General features: G+C 41.1%; 1 protein-coding gene and 1 pseudogene across 1 annotated transcript; one reads left to right on the top strand and one right to left on the bottom strand.

The window, feature by feature from the left end:
- Window positions 1–8,271: 8,271 nt before the first annotated feature.
- LOC138986807 (zinc finger protein 677-like) lies at window positions 8,272–9,467 on the bottom strand (the record flags this gene model as incomplete). Its single annotated transcript, XM_070366725.1, has 2 exons — window positions 9,453–9,467; window positions 8,272–8,473 (listed from the first exon to the last, which is right to left on the bottom strand). Coding segments are annotated over exons 1-2 (217 nt in total), but the record flags the coding sequence as incomplete, so codon positions are not given.
- A 6,751-nt stretch (window positions 9,468–16,218) lies between these two features.
- LOC102285958 (glutaredoxin-1 pseudogene) lies at window positions 16,219–17,031 on the top strand (annotated as a pseudogene).
- Window positions 17,032–17,869: the final 838 nt, after the last annotated feature.

The raw sequence follows: 17,869 nt of genomic DNA, 5'->3' as shown, positions 1-17,869 counted from the left end.
CTCCATTTCCCACAGAGTCCATAAGACTGTTCTATACATCAGTGTCTCTTTTGCTGTCTCGTACACAGGGTTATTGTTACCATCTTTCTAAATTCCATATATATGCGTTAGTGTACTGTATTGGTGTTTTTCCTTCTGGCTTACTTCAATCTGTACAATAGGCTCCAGTTTCATCCACCTCATTAGAACTGATTCAAATGTATTCTTTTTAATGGCTGAGTAATACTCCATTGTGTATATGTACCAAAGCTTTCTTATCCATTCATCTGCTGATGGGCATCTAGGTTGCTTCCATGTCCTGGCTATTATAAACTGCTGCGATGAACATTGGGGTACACGTCTCTTTCCCTTCTGGTTTCCTCAGTGTGTATGCCCAGCAGTGGGATTGCTGGATCATAAGGCAGTTCTATTTCCAGTTTTTTAAGGAATCTCCACACTGTTCTCCATAGTGGCTGTACTAGTTTGCATTCCCACCAACAGTGTAAGAGGGCTCCCTTTTCTCCACACCCTCTCCAGCATTTATTATTTATAGACTTTTGGATCGCAGCCATTCTGACTGGTGTGAAATGGTACCTCATAGTGGTTTTGATTTGCATTTCTCTGATAATGAGTGATGTTGAGCATCTTTTCATGTGTTTGTTAGCTATCTGTATGTCTTCTTTGGAGAAATGTCTGTTTAGTTCTTTGGCCCATTTTTTGATTGGGTCATTTATTTTTCTGGAGTTGAGCTGTAGGAGTTGCCTGTATATTTTTGAGATTAGTTGTTTGTCAGTTGCTTCATTTGCTATTATTTTCTCCCATTCTGAAGGCTGTCTTTTCACCTTGCTAATAGTTTCCTTTGATGTGCAGAAGCTTTTAAGGTTAATTAGGTCCCATTTGTTTATTTTTGCTTTTATTTCCAATATTCTGGGAGGTGGGTCATAGAGGATCCTGCTGTGATGTATGTCAGAGAGTGTTTTGCCTATGTTCTCCTCTAGGAGTTTTATAGTTTCCGGTCTTATGTTGAGATCTTTAATCCATTTTGAATTTATTTTTGTGTATGGTGTTAGAAAGTGCTCTAGTTTCATTCTTTTACAAGGGGTTGACCAGATTTCCCAGCACCACTTGTTAAAGAGATTGTCTTTAATCCATTGTATATTCTTGCCTCCTTTGTCAAAGATAAGGTGTCCATATGTGTGTGGATTTATCTCTGGGCTTTCTATTTTATTCCATTGATCTATATTTCTGTCTTTGTGCCAGTACCATATGTCTTGGTAACTGTGGCTTTGTAGTAGAGCCTGAAGTCAGGTAGGTTGATTCCTCCAGTTCCATTCTTCTTTCTCAAGATGGCTTTGGCTATTTGAGGTTTTTTTATATTTCCATACAAATTGCAAAATAGCTCTGTGAAGAATACTGTTGGTAGCTTGATAGGGATTGCATTGAATCTATAAATTGCTTTGGGTAGTATACTCATTTTCACTATATTGATTCTTCCAATCCATGAACATGGTATATTTCTCCATCTATTAGTGTCCTCTTTGATTTCTTTCACCAGTGTTTTATAGTTTTCTATATATAGGTCTTTAGTTTCTTTAGTTAGATACATTCCTAAGTATTTTATTCTTTCCGTTGTAATGGTGAATGGAATTGTTTCCTTAATTTCTCTTTCTGTTTTCTCCTTATTAGTGTATAGGAATGCAAGCGATTTCTGTGTGTTGATTTTATATCCTGCAACTTTACTATAGTCATTGATTAGTTCTAGTAATTTTCTGGTGGAATCTTTAGGGTTTTCTATGTAGAGGATCATGTCATCTGCAAACAGTGAGAGTTTTACTTCTTCTTTTCCAATTTGGTTTCCTTTTATTTCTTTTTCTGCTCTGATTTCTGTGGCCAAAACTTCCAAAACTATGTTGAATAGTAATGGTGAAAGTGGGCACCCTTGTCTTGTTCCTAACTTTAGAGGAAATGCTTTCAATTTTTCACCATTGAGGATAATGTTTGCTGTGGGTTTGTCATGTATAGCTTTTATTATGTTGAGGTATGTTCCTTCTATTCCTGCTTTCTGGAGAGTTTTTATCATAAATGGATGTTGAGTTTTGTCAAAGGCTTTCTCTGCATCTATTGAGATAATCATATGGTTTTTGTTTTTCAATTTGTTAATGTGTTGTATTACATTGATTGATTTGCGGATATTGAAGAATCCTTGCATCCCTGGGATAAAGCCCACTTGGTCATGGTGTATGATCTTTTTAATGTGTTGTTGGATTCTGATTGCTAGAATTTTGTTAAGGATTTTTGCATCTATGTTCATCAGTGATATTGGCCTGTAGTTTTCTTTTTTTGTGGCATCTTTGTCAGGTTTTGGTATTAGGGTGATGGTGGCCTCATAGAATGAATTTGGAAGTTTACCTTCCTCTGCAATTTTTTGGAAGAGTTTGAGCAGGATAGGTGTTAGCTCTTCTCTAAATTTTTGGTAGAATTCAGCTGTGAAGCCGTCTGGACCTGGGCTTTTGTTTGCTGGAAGATTTTTGATTCCAGTTTCAATTTCCGTGTTTGTGATGGGTCTGTTAAGATTTTCTATTTCTTCCTGGTCGAGTTTTGGAAAGTTGTACTTTTCTAAGAATTTGTCCATTTCTTCCACATTGTCCATTTTATTGGCATATAATTGTTGATAGTAGTCTCGTATGATCCTTTGTATTTCTGTGTTGTCTGTTGTGATCTCTCCATTTTCGTTTCTAATTTTATTGATTTGATTTTTCTCCTTTTGTTTCTTGATGAGTCTGGCTAATGGTTTGTCAATTTTATTTATCCTTTCAAAGAACCAGCTTTTGGCTTTGTTGATTTTTGCTATGGTCTCTTTTGTTTCTTTTGCATTTATTTCTGCTCTAATTTTTAAGATTTCTTTCCTTCTACTAACCCTGGGGTTCTTCATTTCTTCCTTTTCTAGTTGCTTTAGGTGTAGAGTTAGGTTATTTATTTGACTTTTTTCTTGTTTCTTGAGGTGTGCCTGTATTGCTATGAACTTTCCCCTTTAGGACTGCTTTTACCGTGTCCCACAGGCTTTGGGTTGTTGTGTTTTCATTTTCTTTCATTTCTATGCAAATTTTGATTTCTTTTTTGATTTCTTCTGTGATTTGTTGGTTATTCAGCAGCGTGTTGTTCAGCCTCCATATGTTGGAATTTTTAAAATTTTTCTCCTGTAACTGAGATCTAATCTTACTGCATTGTGATCAGAAAAGATGCTTGGAATGATTTCTATTTTTCTGAATTTACCAAGGCTAGCTTTATGGCCCAGGATGTGATCTATCCTGGAGAAGGTTCCATGTGCGCTTGAGAAAAAGGTGAAATTCATTGTTTTGGGATGAAATGTCCTATAGATATCAATTAGGTCTAACTGGTTTATTGTATCATTTAAAGTTTGTGTTTCCTTGTTAATTTTCTGTTTAGTTGATCTATCCATAGGTGTGAGTGGGGTATTAAAGTCTCCCACTATTATTGTGTTATTGTTAATTTCTCCTTTCATACTTGTTAGCATTTGTCTTACATACTGCGGTGCTCCCGTGTTGGGTGCATATATATTTATAATTGTTATATCTTCTTCTTGGATTGATCCTTTGATCATTATGTAGTGACCTTCTTTGTCTCTTTTCACAGCCTTTGTTTTAAAGTCTATTTTATCTGATATGAGTATTACTACTCCTGCTTTCTTTTGGTCCCTATTTGCACAGAAAATCTTTTTCCAGCCCTTCACTTTCAGTCCATATGTGTCCCCTGTTTTGAGGTGGGTCTCTCGTAGGGGTCTTGTTTTTGTATCCATTCAGCCAGTCTTTGTCTTTTGGTTGGGGCATTCAACCCATTTACGTTTAAGGTAATTACTGATAAGTATGATCCCGTTGCCATTTACTTTATTGTTTTGGGTTCGAATTTATACACCGTTTTTGTGTTTCCTGTCTAGAGAATATCCTTTAGTATTTGTTGGAGAGCTGGTTTGGTGGTGCTGAATTCTCTCAGCTTTTGCTTGTCTGTAAAGCTTTTGATTTCTCCTTCATACTTGAATGAGATCCTTGCTGGGTACAATAATCTGGGCTGTAGGTTATTTTCTTTCATCACTTTAAGTATGTCTTGCCATTCCCTCCTGGCTTGAAGAGTTTCTATTGAAAGATCAGCTGTTATCCTTATGGGTATTCCCTTGTGTGTTATTTGTTGTTTTTCCCTTGTTGCTTTTAATATTTGTTCTTTGTGTTTGATCTTTGTTAATTTGATTAATATGTGTCTTGGGGTGTTTCTCCTTGGGTTTATCCTGTTTGGGACTCTCTGGGTTTCTTGGACTTGGGTGATTATTTCCTTCCCCATTTTAGGGAAGTTTTCAACTATTATCTCCTCAAGTATTTTCTCATGGTCTTTCTTTTTGTCTTCTTCTTCTGGAACCCCTATGATTCGAATGTTGTAGCGTTTAATATTGTCCTGGAGGTCTCTGAGATTGTCCTCATTTCTTTTAATTCGTTTTTCTTTTATCCTCTCTGATTCATTTATTTCTACGATTCTATCTTCTAATTCACTAATCCTATCTTCTGCCTCTGTTATTTTACTATTTGTTGCCTCCAGAGTGTTTTTAATTTCATTTATTGCATTATTCATTATATATTGACTCTTTTTTATTTCTTCTAGGTCCTTGTTAAACCTTTCTTGCATCTTCTCAATCCTTGTCTCCAGGCTATTTATCTGTGATTCCATTTTAATTTCAAGATTTTGGATCAATTTCACTATCATTATTCGAAATTCTTTATCAGGTAGATTCCCTATCTCTTCCTCTTTTGTTTGGTTTGGTGTGCATTTATCCTGTTCCTTTATCTGCTGGGTATTCCTCTGTCTCTTCATCTTGTTTAAATTGCTGAGTTTGGGGTGTCCTTTCTGTATTCTGGCAGTTTGTGGAGTTCTCTTTATTGTGGCATTTCCTCGCTGTGTGTGGGTTTTACAGGTGGCTTGTCAAGGTTTCCTGGTTAGGTAAGCTTGTGTCGGTGTTCTGGTGGGTGGAGCTGTATTTCTTCCCTCTGGAGTGCAATGAAATGTCCAGTAATGAGTTATGAGATGTGTATGGTTTTGGGTTGACTTTGGGCAGCCTGTATCTTGAAGCTCAGGGCTGTGTTCCTTTGTTGCTGAAGAATTTGCTTGGTATGTCTTGCCCTGGAACTTGTTGGCCCTTGTGTGGTGCTTGGTTTCAGTGTCGGTATGGAGGCGTTTGATGAGCTCCTGTCAATTAATGTTCCTTGGAGTCAGGAGTTCCCTGGAGTCAGGGTTTGGACTTAAGCCTCCTGCTTCCAGTTATTGGTCTTATTTTTACAGTAGTTTCAAAACTTCTCCTTCTATACAGCACCATTGATAAAACATCTACGTTAAAGATGAAAAGTTTCTCTACTGTGAGGGTCACTCAGAGAGGTTCACAGCGTTACATGGAGAAGAGAAGAGGGAGGAGGGAGTTAGAGGTGACCCAAATGAGATGAGGTGGAATCAGTAGTGGAGAGAGTGGGCTAGCCAGTAGTCACTTCCTTATGTGCACTCCACAACTGGACCACTCAGAGATGTTCACGGAGTTATACAGAGAAGAGAAGAAGGAGGAAGGTGACAGAGGTGGCCAGAAGGATAAAAGGGGGGATTGAAAAGGAGGGAGACAGATCCAGCCAGTAATCAGTTCCCTAAGTGTTCTCCACCGTCTGGAACACACAGAAATTCACAGAGTTGGGTAGAGTAGAGAGGGGTTAGGGAGGAGACACAGGCGACCTGGTGGAGAAAAAGGAGAGTCCAAAGGGAGAGAGAGCAGTCAAGCCAGTAATCTCACTCCCTAGTGAAAAATTGGTCCTGAAGATTGGGTTCTTAAAGGTACAAAATTGGTAACAAATACATAAAAGCAAAAATTAAAAATCTAGAGTAGAGTTTGGAATTTCAAAAATACGATGTTAAAGAAAAGAAGAAGGAAAAGAAAGAGAGAAAAAACGAACAAACAAAAACAAACAAGGTCATGAAAATTATAACGAAAATACAGGTACAAATTTGATAACTAATACCAAAAAGCAAAAATTAAAAATCTAGAGTAGAGTTTGGAATTTCAAAAATACAATGTTAAAAAAGAAGAAGAAGAAAAATAAAGAGAGAAAACAAACAAACAAACAAAAACAATGTCGCAAAATTATAAAGAAAATACAGGTACAAAATTGATATCAAATACCAAAAAGCATAAATTAAAAATCTAGAATAGAGTTTGGAATTTCAGATATACAATGTTATATAAAAGAAGAAGAGAGAGAAACAGAGAAAAGAAAAAGTCACAGAAATTATAAAAAAACTATAGGTACAAAATTGATAACATATACAAAAAGCTAAAATTAAAAATCTAGAGTAGAGTTTGGAATTTCAAAAATACAATGTTAAAGAAGAAAAAAAAAAACAAGGTCAAAAAATTATAATATATATATATATGAAGTTTGCTGAAGAAGGAAAAAATAGGGTTTTTTTTTTTTTTTGCAAAGTAATAGGTTATAAAAGTGAAAATTAAAAGAACAATAGAGGACTTAAAAAATTTTTTTTTAATTAAAAAAAAAAAGAAAGAATGATAGTAAAAATAGTAAAAATATATCTAGGACTTTCTTTGGTTTTGTTGTGAGTATTGCACGTTCAGTTCATTTTTGGCTAGTTCCTTGGTCCGACTTATATTTCTCAAGATCTATAGGCCCCTTCCTATGTAGTCCGTAGTAACCACAGGGTTTAATCTATTGCCTGTAGCTTCCAAGGCGTTTCCCTCTGTTATAACTTCTTCTATTTGCTGGTCTCTTCAGTGTCTGGTTTCTGCCCTAACACAAAGGGGATGGTGGAGGACACTTTTTTTTTTTTTTTAGGCTCACTTGTTCAGTCGCGCTGTGGGGAGGGAGGGAGGGATGCTGCAAACAAATAACACTGGCGTGCGCTCGCAGTGCCTCAGACACACTGGGTCTGCCCCCACTCACGGCGCATGTAGCCTCCCTGCCCACACTGCTCGGGCTCTAGGTTGTTCCACTGAGAACAATCCGAGGCCGGCCCTGGGCTGCATGTACCTCCCAGGTCCAAGTCGCTCAGGTTCAGGCACTCGGGTAGCCCTCAGAGGCGCAGACTCAGTTGGGCCTGCGTTTTGTGCTCTTCCCAGGTCCAAGCAGCTCAGGTGATGAGGTGTTTGGTGAGTGCCAATGCTGCCACTTATCGCCTCCCCACTACTCGGTTATCTGGGTGTAAAACCGGCACACCTTCTCAGGCAGATGTTGACCGTCCAGACCCCCAAAAACTTTTAGTTAGCAAAGAAGCCTGCTTATAGTTTTATAGATAATGTCTCTCTGGGGCTGCGATTGCCCCCTTCCGGCTCTGGCTGCCTGTCACCGGAGGGGGAAGGTCTGCAGCCGGCTATCTCTGTTCAGTCCTTTGTTCCGTGCGCGGGCCTGGTGGTGTCTTAGGTTAGGGCTGGCTTTTTGCGTGGTAGATATCCCACAGTCTGGTTTGCTAGCCCAAATTATTTCGCTCAGATAGCGCTCAGGGTATTCAGGCCAGATTCTTACTCTAAGCGATGCAGCCCACGTCGCGCCTCCCTGCCCAGCCCCCGCCTGCTAATGGCGTGTGCAGGCGTCTGCGCTCCTTCTCCGCTGGGGGAGTTACCGTAGGGCTCGCAATCTGTGAGTTTTAATTGTTTATTTATTTTTTCTCCCTGTTATGTTGCCCTCTGTGCTTCCAAAGCTCGGCACGGATTCGGCGGTGAGAAGGTTTCCTGGTGTTTGGAAAGTTCTCTCTTTTTAAGACTCCCTTCCCGGGACAGAACTCCGTCCCTCCCTCTTTTGTCTCTTTTTTTGTCTTTTATATTTTTTCCCACCTCCTTTCAAAGAGTTGGGTTGCTTTTCTGGGTGCCTGATGTCCTCTGCCGGCATTCAGAAGTTGTTTTATGGAATTTATTCGACGTTTAAATGCTCTTTTGATGAATTTGTGGGGGAGAAAGTGTTCTCCCCATCCTACTCCTCCACCATCTTGGCTCCTCTCCAATATCTATTACTTTTAAAGAACTACTAAACCAGGACCATAGGGGTAGAAAATAGGAAATTAGATATTTCAAAAGGTTGAAATCAACTTTAAAAATACTCAAGCTCTGGAAAAACTCTTTGTGTATCATGTAGTGGACAGATCACCTGAAGAAAGGACAAGTTTAAATTCCTAATGCCAATCATGAGGCTTTTCTTGTCTGAGTCAACAGGGCTTTGAGCTCAGTCACTAAAAACGGGCTACCAAGAGGCATACAGAGAAAATGTAGAGACCCACCCCCAGGGCAGACCCCAAACTTCAGAGGCAAGTTATCCTTAACCACAGAGAGCATGTTTCTGAGGGTCTCTATCATCACATCCTGGTACAAGGCCCTCTGAACAGGGTTCAGGCATTCCCATGCCTCAGGAGTGAATTTGATGGCCACATCCTTGAAGGTCAACTGTCCCTGATATGAAAATACATTTCACCAATAGGCCCTGAGCAGAGTTTTTATTTTCACACAAAAGGAGAAGAAGAAAAAGAGGTAAGGATCATTTCAGTAGAAATAATATTCTGATAATTCAATGGAAAGCTATTTGGAGCCAATTCTTAGTCTCTAATTTCCTACATTAAATATTGTTTCCAAAATAAATAATGAATCAAAATGAGTAAAGTTGGGACTTTCCTGGTGGTCCAGTGCTTAAGACCCTGCATTTCTGCTGAAGGGGTTTTAGGTTCAATTCCTCCTCAGGAACTAAGATCCTGCAAGACGAAACTTGCAACCAAGAAGAAAAGACAAAAAATGTTAGTAAACTTGATTTCATGATTTAAATAGACAATGGAAAGACTAGAAAAAATGAAAAGAATTTAAAAAAGGAAAAAAAGAAACTGAAAATGAAGAAAAAGATAAAACAGACAATGATATGAAACACCATCTAGTCCTGAGATCTCTTTCTGAACATTCCATTCCATTCCCAAACACTTAAGTTTTCAAGGAGGTGCTCATTTAGTTTTAAATGTACTGTAAAAAGTCAGAACTGATTCCCACTCATTGGCCTCTTTTGCAGATTTTACCGTGTACTGTACATGTTAATACCTGAGGTCCACATACAGCTTCTTTACCCTGGTTGACTGAGAGCAGACAGTGCATGCAGATGGGCCCTAAACAGTCCGTATTGCCCAACAGCACTGAGACCCCATCTTCTACCCATGGGTGAGAAGCCCTGCCCAGGACGGTGCCCAGGGGAGCCTCCTCACAAGGTCCAGGTCACCAGGTCATGGGGACAGGGATCTAAGTGGAGACGACAGGCCCTGAGGGAAGGCCCTGGGTGAGTGTCCATGTACAGTAGTCAGACAGGACACTTCAGAGTCAGACATGATGAGCCAGTCTTGAGAAGGGCATTTCAGGAAGGCAGTGTGAGAATCCACTGAGAATATGACCCTACCTGAGAAAGAGCCATGCCTGACTCCTGCTTTTTCCTCTTCTGGGCTTCTTCGTCCATGAGTCTTCACAGTTCTATCATGAAAGTGGAAAACATGCTGTTTAATGCTTAGGATCAACACACCCCCTTCCTGAGCCCCAACCACACACACAGGGAAGCCCTCACCATGAGGAACACACAGTCCCCTGTGGCCACTGTCTCAGGAGGGACTCAGGATGGTCAACTCCTGCACAGAGTCCAACATGGGACTTTCCCACACTGTCCCTCAGATCACACTTCCCTCCTGGTGAGGCATCATGCACACAGCAGCAGGGGGCACCTCCACTCACCCCACGATGCCCTTCAGGTCACACAGCAGGCCCTGGTCCAGCCCCACTCAGAGCAGAGCGCCCTTCTCTCCCCCAGGGCCTGATCTCAGTCTCAGAAGTGGAGGCTAAGAGCCCTGGTGCTCAATGCAGGATCCAGATCAGAATCATCTGAGGCTCTGTGCACATTCCTGGGGTGAGGCCCAAGAGAACCTGAGGAGTCTGTCTGATGAGGGAGGGGTACAAAACATGCCTGGACCCCAACACATACCTTTCAGTAACAGCATTGCAGGCGGATTCTTTACCAGCTGGGCTACATTGCTCAAAACAGGTTCCAAATCTGGAAGAGCATCATGTAGGGCCTCAGTCTGTTTATTTGTAGCTAGGCCCAGAACCTCAGTGTTTCGTACTGCAGCGTCTATTAAGTCTTTTATCTCAGTTATGGAGTTAATCTGTTTTTTAGTTTTGTTAGTATCATTTGGTCATAAGGGTGGCTTCCTTGTCCCTCAAGAATCAGAGTGGAGCCTAATTTAACTAGTAAGTCCCTTGAGTTAAAAGAGAGGTGACAGGCACAAAAATCGATGTAGAAACCACTGACCATTGTTGGAGCATGAAGGGGTTTCTGGAAAGTGGGCCTGTGTTGGTACTGATGTTCTGATTATGTGTTTTTTATGGTTGTTAAAATTTCCAGCCCTTCGGGTTAAGATGGAAAGGACTGCACTGGTGTCCGAGGAATTCCATCTTGGCCCCCGCTTCAGTGACCCCTCGAGCTTCAGCACTAGTCATATACACGGTGCTGTAGGCAGAGCCACTTGTGACCTCAGGGCCCCTCAGTGTTGGGAAACCATCCAAGGCCGAGGGGCCCCATGGATCTCAGGTGTCTGGGGCATTCCCTCCTCCAGTTCCCTAGCTGTCTATAAAAGGGCGAGTCTGCCACAGTCTCTCCTCCAGTGCCCTTCTGTCCACACAGGGCACCCTGGGTTGGTCTGGGTACCTGTGGGCTTTGTGGTCCATCATGGCCAGCTTGGCCTGCAAAGACTGACCTCCCCTCTGGTGGTCTCTAAGTGGACAAAACTACAATCATCATTTCAGCCCTTTGTGTATTTCTCTGGGAATGTTCAGCCTTTTCAACCATGTCCCTATTATCAAAAACTGAATAAGCCACTTGGAGCAAATCGCTCAGAGGGGTCTGAGGACTAGCAGTTGCTTTTTGAATCTCGCTCCTGATGTCTGTGGCAGGGTGGGCTATGAAATGCATAGCCAAAAGGGCCTGTCCCTCGAGGGAGAAGGGATCCACACTCCTATATATATATTTTGTCTATGCTCTGTCTTTGTTGCTGTGTGGGCTTTTCTCAGCATGGGCTTCTCACTGCAGTGGCTTCTCTTGTTTCAGAGCGCAGGCTCTAGGGCCTGGGCTTCAGTAGTTTCAGCTTCTGGGCTTAATTGCTCCATCAAACATGGGATCTCCCTGGATCAGAGATAGAGCCCATGTGTCCTGCATTGGCACGTGGATTCTTTCCCAGTGAGCCACCAGAAAAGCCCCTGCTATATTTTTTTTGAAGCTTCTACCAACCTCTCTTGAAATGCTTTCCGATTTTCATCTCACCCCTGTTGTACTACCTGCACTTTTTCATAATGGACAGGTTTTACTGTAAGTGTTTTCATAACCTCTGTTAAACAATCATGTAGCCGGATCTGCCTCAGGGACAGTGGCAGTGCCCCCCACCCCCCGCATGGCCCTGTTGGGCTTGGGCTGCCACTGGGTCAGCACGGACCCTACCTGCCTGTGGGAGAGTCTGCAAATCTCCCTCTGGATGAGATCAAAAGATCTCATTAACTGGGTAAACTCCATCCTGGAAAGTTCAGGGTTCTCAGCAAAATGTATCAATTTATCTTCTGCTGACTATGGACAAGGAGATGGACAAGGAGAAAGGCAGAGAAAGATGGACATGGAGAAAGGCGCTTCTCACAGAGGCGGAGCCATGGGGCAATTGGTCCGTAACTTACACGCTGCAGGTGCTGTCTGGGCTGAGATTTGGCCCTTGGGCAACTCGGGGTACAGAGAAGGAGCTCCTGAATATAGTGGGCAGTCTCCTCACCCTTGGGTGCCCTTGACTCTGGGCTAGTGGCCTTGGCTGGAGCCCCGGCTGAGACAGTCCTTGCCATTCCCATCCCTCGAGCAGTAGTTAGCTATCCAGAAGTTACGTTCCTGTGTCCCACTTCACTGTGCAGTTTAATCAGGACTTGTGCTTACAGCTTTGGATGTTATCCCTTCCGAGTAGTCTCTCAGCCAGGTGTGAATGGCTGAGAAACTGTCCCAAAGGAATAGTACAGAGTGTGTGTCCAGTGGCATTGACAGGGAGCTTTCAGGAACTGGTTTGGCTGCAAATTGGAAGTAAAGGGTCAGGGGAGGAGGGTAAATCCTGGAAGTTGATTCCCTTCAGTATCCTTGTGCAGGATGTTGAGAATACCTCATAAGAGGCATTTATCCAGGCTGGACACAGTCCTTTAAATGATGTGATTTTTTTTTTCTAGAACATATAATCCCTGGTTATAGATTATGGGCATCTGATCTGCATCCAAAGATAGCTTACACTGCTGAACTTCAGACCCAAGCCTAGACTATCTTCCTAACAACTCAATTAAACTTTAGAATAATATGACAAAAGCGCTATTTAAAAAGTGAGTTTTAGACAGTAGATACTGATCTCAGCCAAACTAAAATTTAATATCTATTAAAACATAATTCCTTTCTTCTTAAATCACCCTCATTTGTCCCAAACATAGCCAAGTTAAGATTAATTTGTTTGTAAAATGAGTCTGGTAAATTGATAACATAGGCTTGTAAAATTGGTCCAGGAAAGTGAGTGTCTTGATCACTAAAAATTGTACAAAGTATACCCCAACTGAAAAACATATTTCAAAAATACTTATTTATTTAATTTTGGCTGTGCTGGGTCTGTGTTGCTGCTCGGACTTTCTCTATTTGCAGCAAGCAGGGGCTACTGTTTGCTGAGGTGCACTGGCTTCTCACTGCGCTGGCTTCTCTTTTGCAGAGCACGGGCTCTAGGGCACGTGGGCTTCAGTAGTCGTGGCTTCCAGGCTTTAGAGCACAGGCTCGGTAGTTGGGTCACACGGGCTTAGTTGCTCCACAGCATGTGGGATCTTCCCAGATCAGGGATCGAATCCACGTCTCCTGCATTGGTAAGGGGATTCTTTACTGCTGAGCCTCCGGGAAAGCCATGAGTTAATTTTGTTGCTGACAAACTTTACAACAAATATACTTACTGACTTTGAGTAAACCTGGGTACCATAAAAATGTTGTGCTTAATAGTGATGTGTCTAAATGACATGTCTCTATTAAATAACAAGCAAACAACAAACTTTAATGCCAGATGTTAATTTAATACTAAATGTTTCTTGGGTCATCTGAATCCAAAATCCATTTAGCTTAGTTTCTATTATATTTAGAAATGTTTAATTTGTAAACACTTTTTAAAAAGACAGTTAAATAGAGCTCACCTACATATTAACCTGAGCAATACATATATCCCAATAGAGATCTCATAGTTTCATTTTAAAACTTAGTCACAAAACAGGCATTGCAATGTGAAACTTACCAGCTTAGAGATATTTGAGGACTTCCCTGGTGGTCCAGTAACTAAGACTCCATGCTTCCAATGCAGTGGGCCCAGGTTCCATTCCTGGATGGGAAACTAAATCCCACTTGCCACAACTAAGAGTCATTGCAGCCAAATAAATAATAAATAAGTATTTATTTTTTTAAAAATACATAAATAGCAGGTAGAATACCTAAATTTACAGACTTGAGTTTTAACAGGGTTAGACTTAGAACATAGGAGAAAAATCCCCAAATTAAGAAGAATGTCGATTTTCAGATCCTGTGAGCAGCACTCAGACAGTAAAATTTCTTCCTCCTCACATACCATCTACCCTGTCTCCTGCGCTAGCAACAAGATCTTTTCTGTGTCTCTAGACATCTATATCATATTTCTATGGCAGCCTGTGCTGATTGAAAATAAACAAACAAACAAAAAAAGCTAGGACACTTGTGAGTCTTACAAGCAGAGGGGGAGAGGGTGCTGGACAGAGTAATTAGTGGGCTACAGTTTTATAATAAAAGGAGAAGTGGGGAGGGGGAGAGTGTCCTTCTCTCTCTTTTCTGCTTCCTCTTCTTGAGTTGTTGTTCAGTTGCTCAAGTTGTGTCCAACTCTTTGTGACCCCATGGACTGCAGCACACCAGGCTCCCCTGTCCTTCCCATCTCCTGGAGCTTGCTCAAACTCATGTCCATTGAGTCAGTGATGCCATCCAACCATCTCATCCTCTGCCCCCTTCTCCTCCTGCCTTCAATCTTTCCCAGCATCAGGGTCTTTTCTAATGAGTCACTTCTTTGCATCAGGTGGCCAAAATATTGAAGCTTTATCTTCAGTCCTTCCAATGAATATTCCAGGTTGATCTGCTTTAGGATTGACTGGTTTGATCTCCTTACCTTCCTAGGGACTCTCAAGAGTCTTCTCCAACACCATCACTCAAAAGCATCAATTCTTCAACACTCAGCCTTCTTTATGGCCCAACTCTCACATCTATACATGACTACCAGGAAAAATGACTACTGGAACAATAAAAGCTTTGTGGGCAAAGTAATGTCTCTGCTTTTAAATATGCTGTCTAGGTTGGTCATACTTTTTCTTCCAAGGAGCAAGTGTCTTTTAATTTCATGGCTGCAGTCACCTTCTGCAGTGATTTTGGAGCCTAAGAAAATAAAGTCTCTCACTGTTTCCATTGTTTCCCCATCTATTTGCCATGAAGTGATGGGACCAGATGTTGTGATCTTAGTTTTTTGAATGTTGAATTTTAAGCCAGTTTTTCCACTCTCTTCTTTCACTTCAGTTCCTCTTCACTTTCTGCATTAAGGGTGCTATCATCTGCATATCTGAGGTTATTGATATTTCTCCCAGCAATCTTGATTCCAGCTGGTGCTTCATCCAGCCTAGCATTTTGCATGATGTACTCTGAAGCTAAGTTAAATAAGCAGAGTGACAATATACAGCCTTGACGTACTTCTTTGTACTCCATTCCCAATTTGGAACCAGTCCATTGTTCCATGTTTGGTTCTAACTGTTGCTTCTTGACCTGCATACAGGTTTCTCGGGAAGCAGGTAAGGTGGTCTGGTATTCCCATCTCTTTAAGAATTTTCCAAAATTTGTTGTGATCCACACAGTAAAAGGCTGTAGTGTAGTCAGTGACGCAGATGTTTTTCTGACATTCTCTTGATTTTTGGATGTTAGAAATTTGATCTCTTGTTCCTCTGCCTTTTCTAAATCCAGCTTGAATGTCTGGAAGTTCTTGGTTCATGTACTGTTGAAGCCTAGCTTGGAGAATTTTGAGCATTACTTTGCTAGCATCAACACTATGAAAAGGCAAAAAGATACGACACTGAAAGATGGACTCCCCAGGTTGGTAGATGCCCAGTGTGCTACTGGAGGAAAGCAGACAAATAGCTCCAAAAGGTGTGAAGAGGCTGAGCCAAAGCAAAAACAATGCCCAGTTTGGATGTCTCTGGTGGTGGAAGTAAAGTCCGAAGCCTTAAAGAATGTATTGTGTGGGAACCTGGAATGTTAGGTCCATGAATCAAGGTAAATTGGAAGTGGTCAAACAGGAGATGGCAAGAGTGAACATCAACTTTCTAGGAATCAGTGACCTAAAATGGACCAGAATGGGTGAATTTAATTCAGATGACCATTATATTTACTACTGTGGGCAAGAATCCCTTAGAAGAAATGGAGTCGCTATCATAGTCAACAAAAGAGTCCAAAATGCAGTACTTGGATGCAATCTCAAAAACTACAGAGAATGATCTCTGTTCATTTCCAAAGCAAGCCATTCAATATCACAGTAATCCAAGTCTATGCCCCAGCCACTAATTCCAAAGAAGCTGAAGTTGAACAGTTCTATGAAGACCTACAGATTTCATAGAACTAACACCCAAAAAAAGATGTCCTTTTCATTATAGGGGACTGGAATGCAAAAGTAGGAAGTCAAGAGATACCTGGAGTAACAGGCAAGTTTGGCCTTGGAGTACAGAATGAAGCAGGGCAAAGCTAACGATTTTGTTAAGAGAACACACTGGTCATAGCAAACGCCTGTCAACTACAAAGTGGCATTGACCAAGAGCACTGCCAGTGACTGAACAACAAAGGCATTTGCCGTCTGTCCCTATGGAGAGTGAACCCCATGATCCTATAGCTGTTGCCCTTCAACAGCTGTGGAGTGAGGCACTCCACGCTCCAGGGCATCCAGTGAGATGGGTCTTTAGACAGTTGGATTTTTTTTTTTTTTAATGTTTTTAGGAACAGATTTTATGGTCTCAATCATTGCATTTCCTCCTATCTAGAGAAGGAGATGTCACCTTTTATGGTGACATCATATCCTCATGACCAACAAAAAACCTTTTGTAAAATAAGTGCTTCATGGTATTGAACTTCCCATTCACCAAAACCTTATATATTGACCTTCCACACTGCCACTTTGAAGCAGTCTCTCAGAGCTATCTGAGATGCTGCCTCCCGGGCTACAGTCCTCATTTTGCCCTCATTTTGTTTGGTGTCATCCTAAAATGTTCTCTCTAAGAAAGCAAAGGTTTTAGAAATTATCACTGGTATTTATGCTCACCAATCTATAAAATACTAATATAAAAGTCAGTTCTTGGCAGTTAAGGTGTCCTCCCAGGAGAGGCAGCATGTCTCAAGCATTCATGAACAGCAAGATCCAGTCTGGGAAGGTGGTCATGTTCATCAAGCCCACCTGCCCCTACTGCAGAAGGACTCAGGAGCTCCTCAGTCAACTGCCCTTCAAACAAGGGCTTTTGGAATTTGTCGATATCCAAATCTTGTATCTCATTGGTGCCAACGGTGACACCAGTGAGATACAAGATTACTTGCAACAGCTCACAGGAGCCAGAACGGTACCTTGGGTCTTCATCGGTAAAGACTGCATAGGTGGATGCACTGATCTAGTAAATATTCATGAGCGAGGGGAACTGTTGACACGGATAAAGCAAATTGGAGCTCTGCAATAATTACAGAGCAGATTCAGGCTGATATCCCCCTTGAAGACTGGATGGCATTGCTGATAATGACAGCAGTTCCTGGAGGATGGACCTGGGGAAACTTTACCCAGTTACTGCATCTGTTTACTTAAAATTCTGAAATATGTTAACCTCAATAAAAAGGGATGGGCAGTTTGGGAGGCCAAAAACAGCTTCTTTTGACTCATTGTTAAAAATGGACCAACTTGCAAAAAAAAAAAAAAAAAGTGAATTCTTGGTTACTTAAGGAAATTATGAAGTGTGTTTTCAGTAAAGAAGCTATGAGGAATGGAACTGCATTTTGTGAAGGGAAAATGAAGTAAGCCTGACTTACAGGTGGCTTTTTAGGATGGAAGAACAAAGTAATGGGTACAGAAAGTGAACCATGAAAAGTGAACCATGAGAAGTGAGTTTTGTACATGGTTTAAAATAAGTGTAAAATAAATTTAATTAAGTTTGCCTTTTAAATAAAGTAAAACTTATTTAGCTTTGAATTTTGCTTTTCTGTCTGTTGCAAAACTTGAATTTAGCTTTTCTGTCTGTTAAGATGACACCTTTTTTCAGATGGTGAACTGCCTTTGATAACAGATTTAAATTTCTTTATCTCTTAAGATGATCTGTTCTGAAATCTTTTATTGTTACTTTAGCTATATGAAAAGCTATTGTTTCACAATGACCTATAATCCTATCTGGCTGAGTGTTCTAAACCTTTTTGATATTTGTTGACAAAACTTCCTAAGTCATTGTAATGAAGAACTTGATTTCTAGCTGACTTTGGACTCTCATGCAAGAACACTGGAGTGGGTTTTTCAGAGGGCCCGTGAAAGTCAAACACCCCAAAGAGAGACTGCATATTCTGTCCACACAAGAGTAATTAGGCTCATTTTCTATACAGAATGACATGGGAAGTATTGTCAAGTGAGTAATAAGTCTTGGGTTATATTGTATGGTAAATGTTACTAATATAGATATCATAGAAACCATACGGCACTCCTAAAATTCTGA

Source organism: Bos mutus, unplaced genomic scaffold (genome assembly GCF_027580195.1).
Source record: "Bos mutus isolate GX-2022 unplaced genomic scaffold, NWIPB_WYAK_1.1 CTG1674, whole genome shotgun sequence".
NCBI classification, from domain to species: Eukaryota; Metazoa; Chordata; class Mammalia; order Artiodactyla; family Bovidae; genus Bos; species Bos mutus.
Note: the sequence above shows the minus strand (reverse complement) of the source record. Positions and strands in the feature narration are given on the sequence as shown.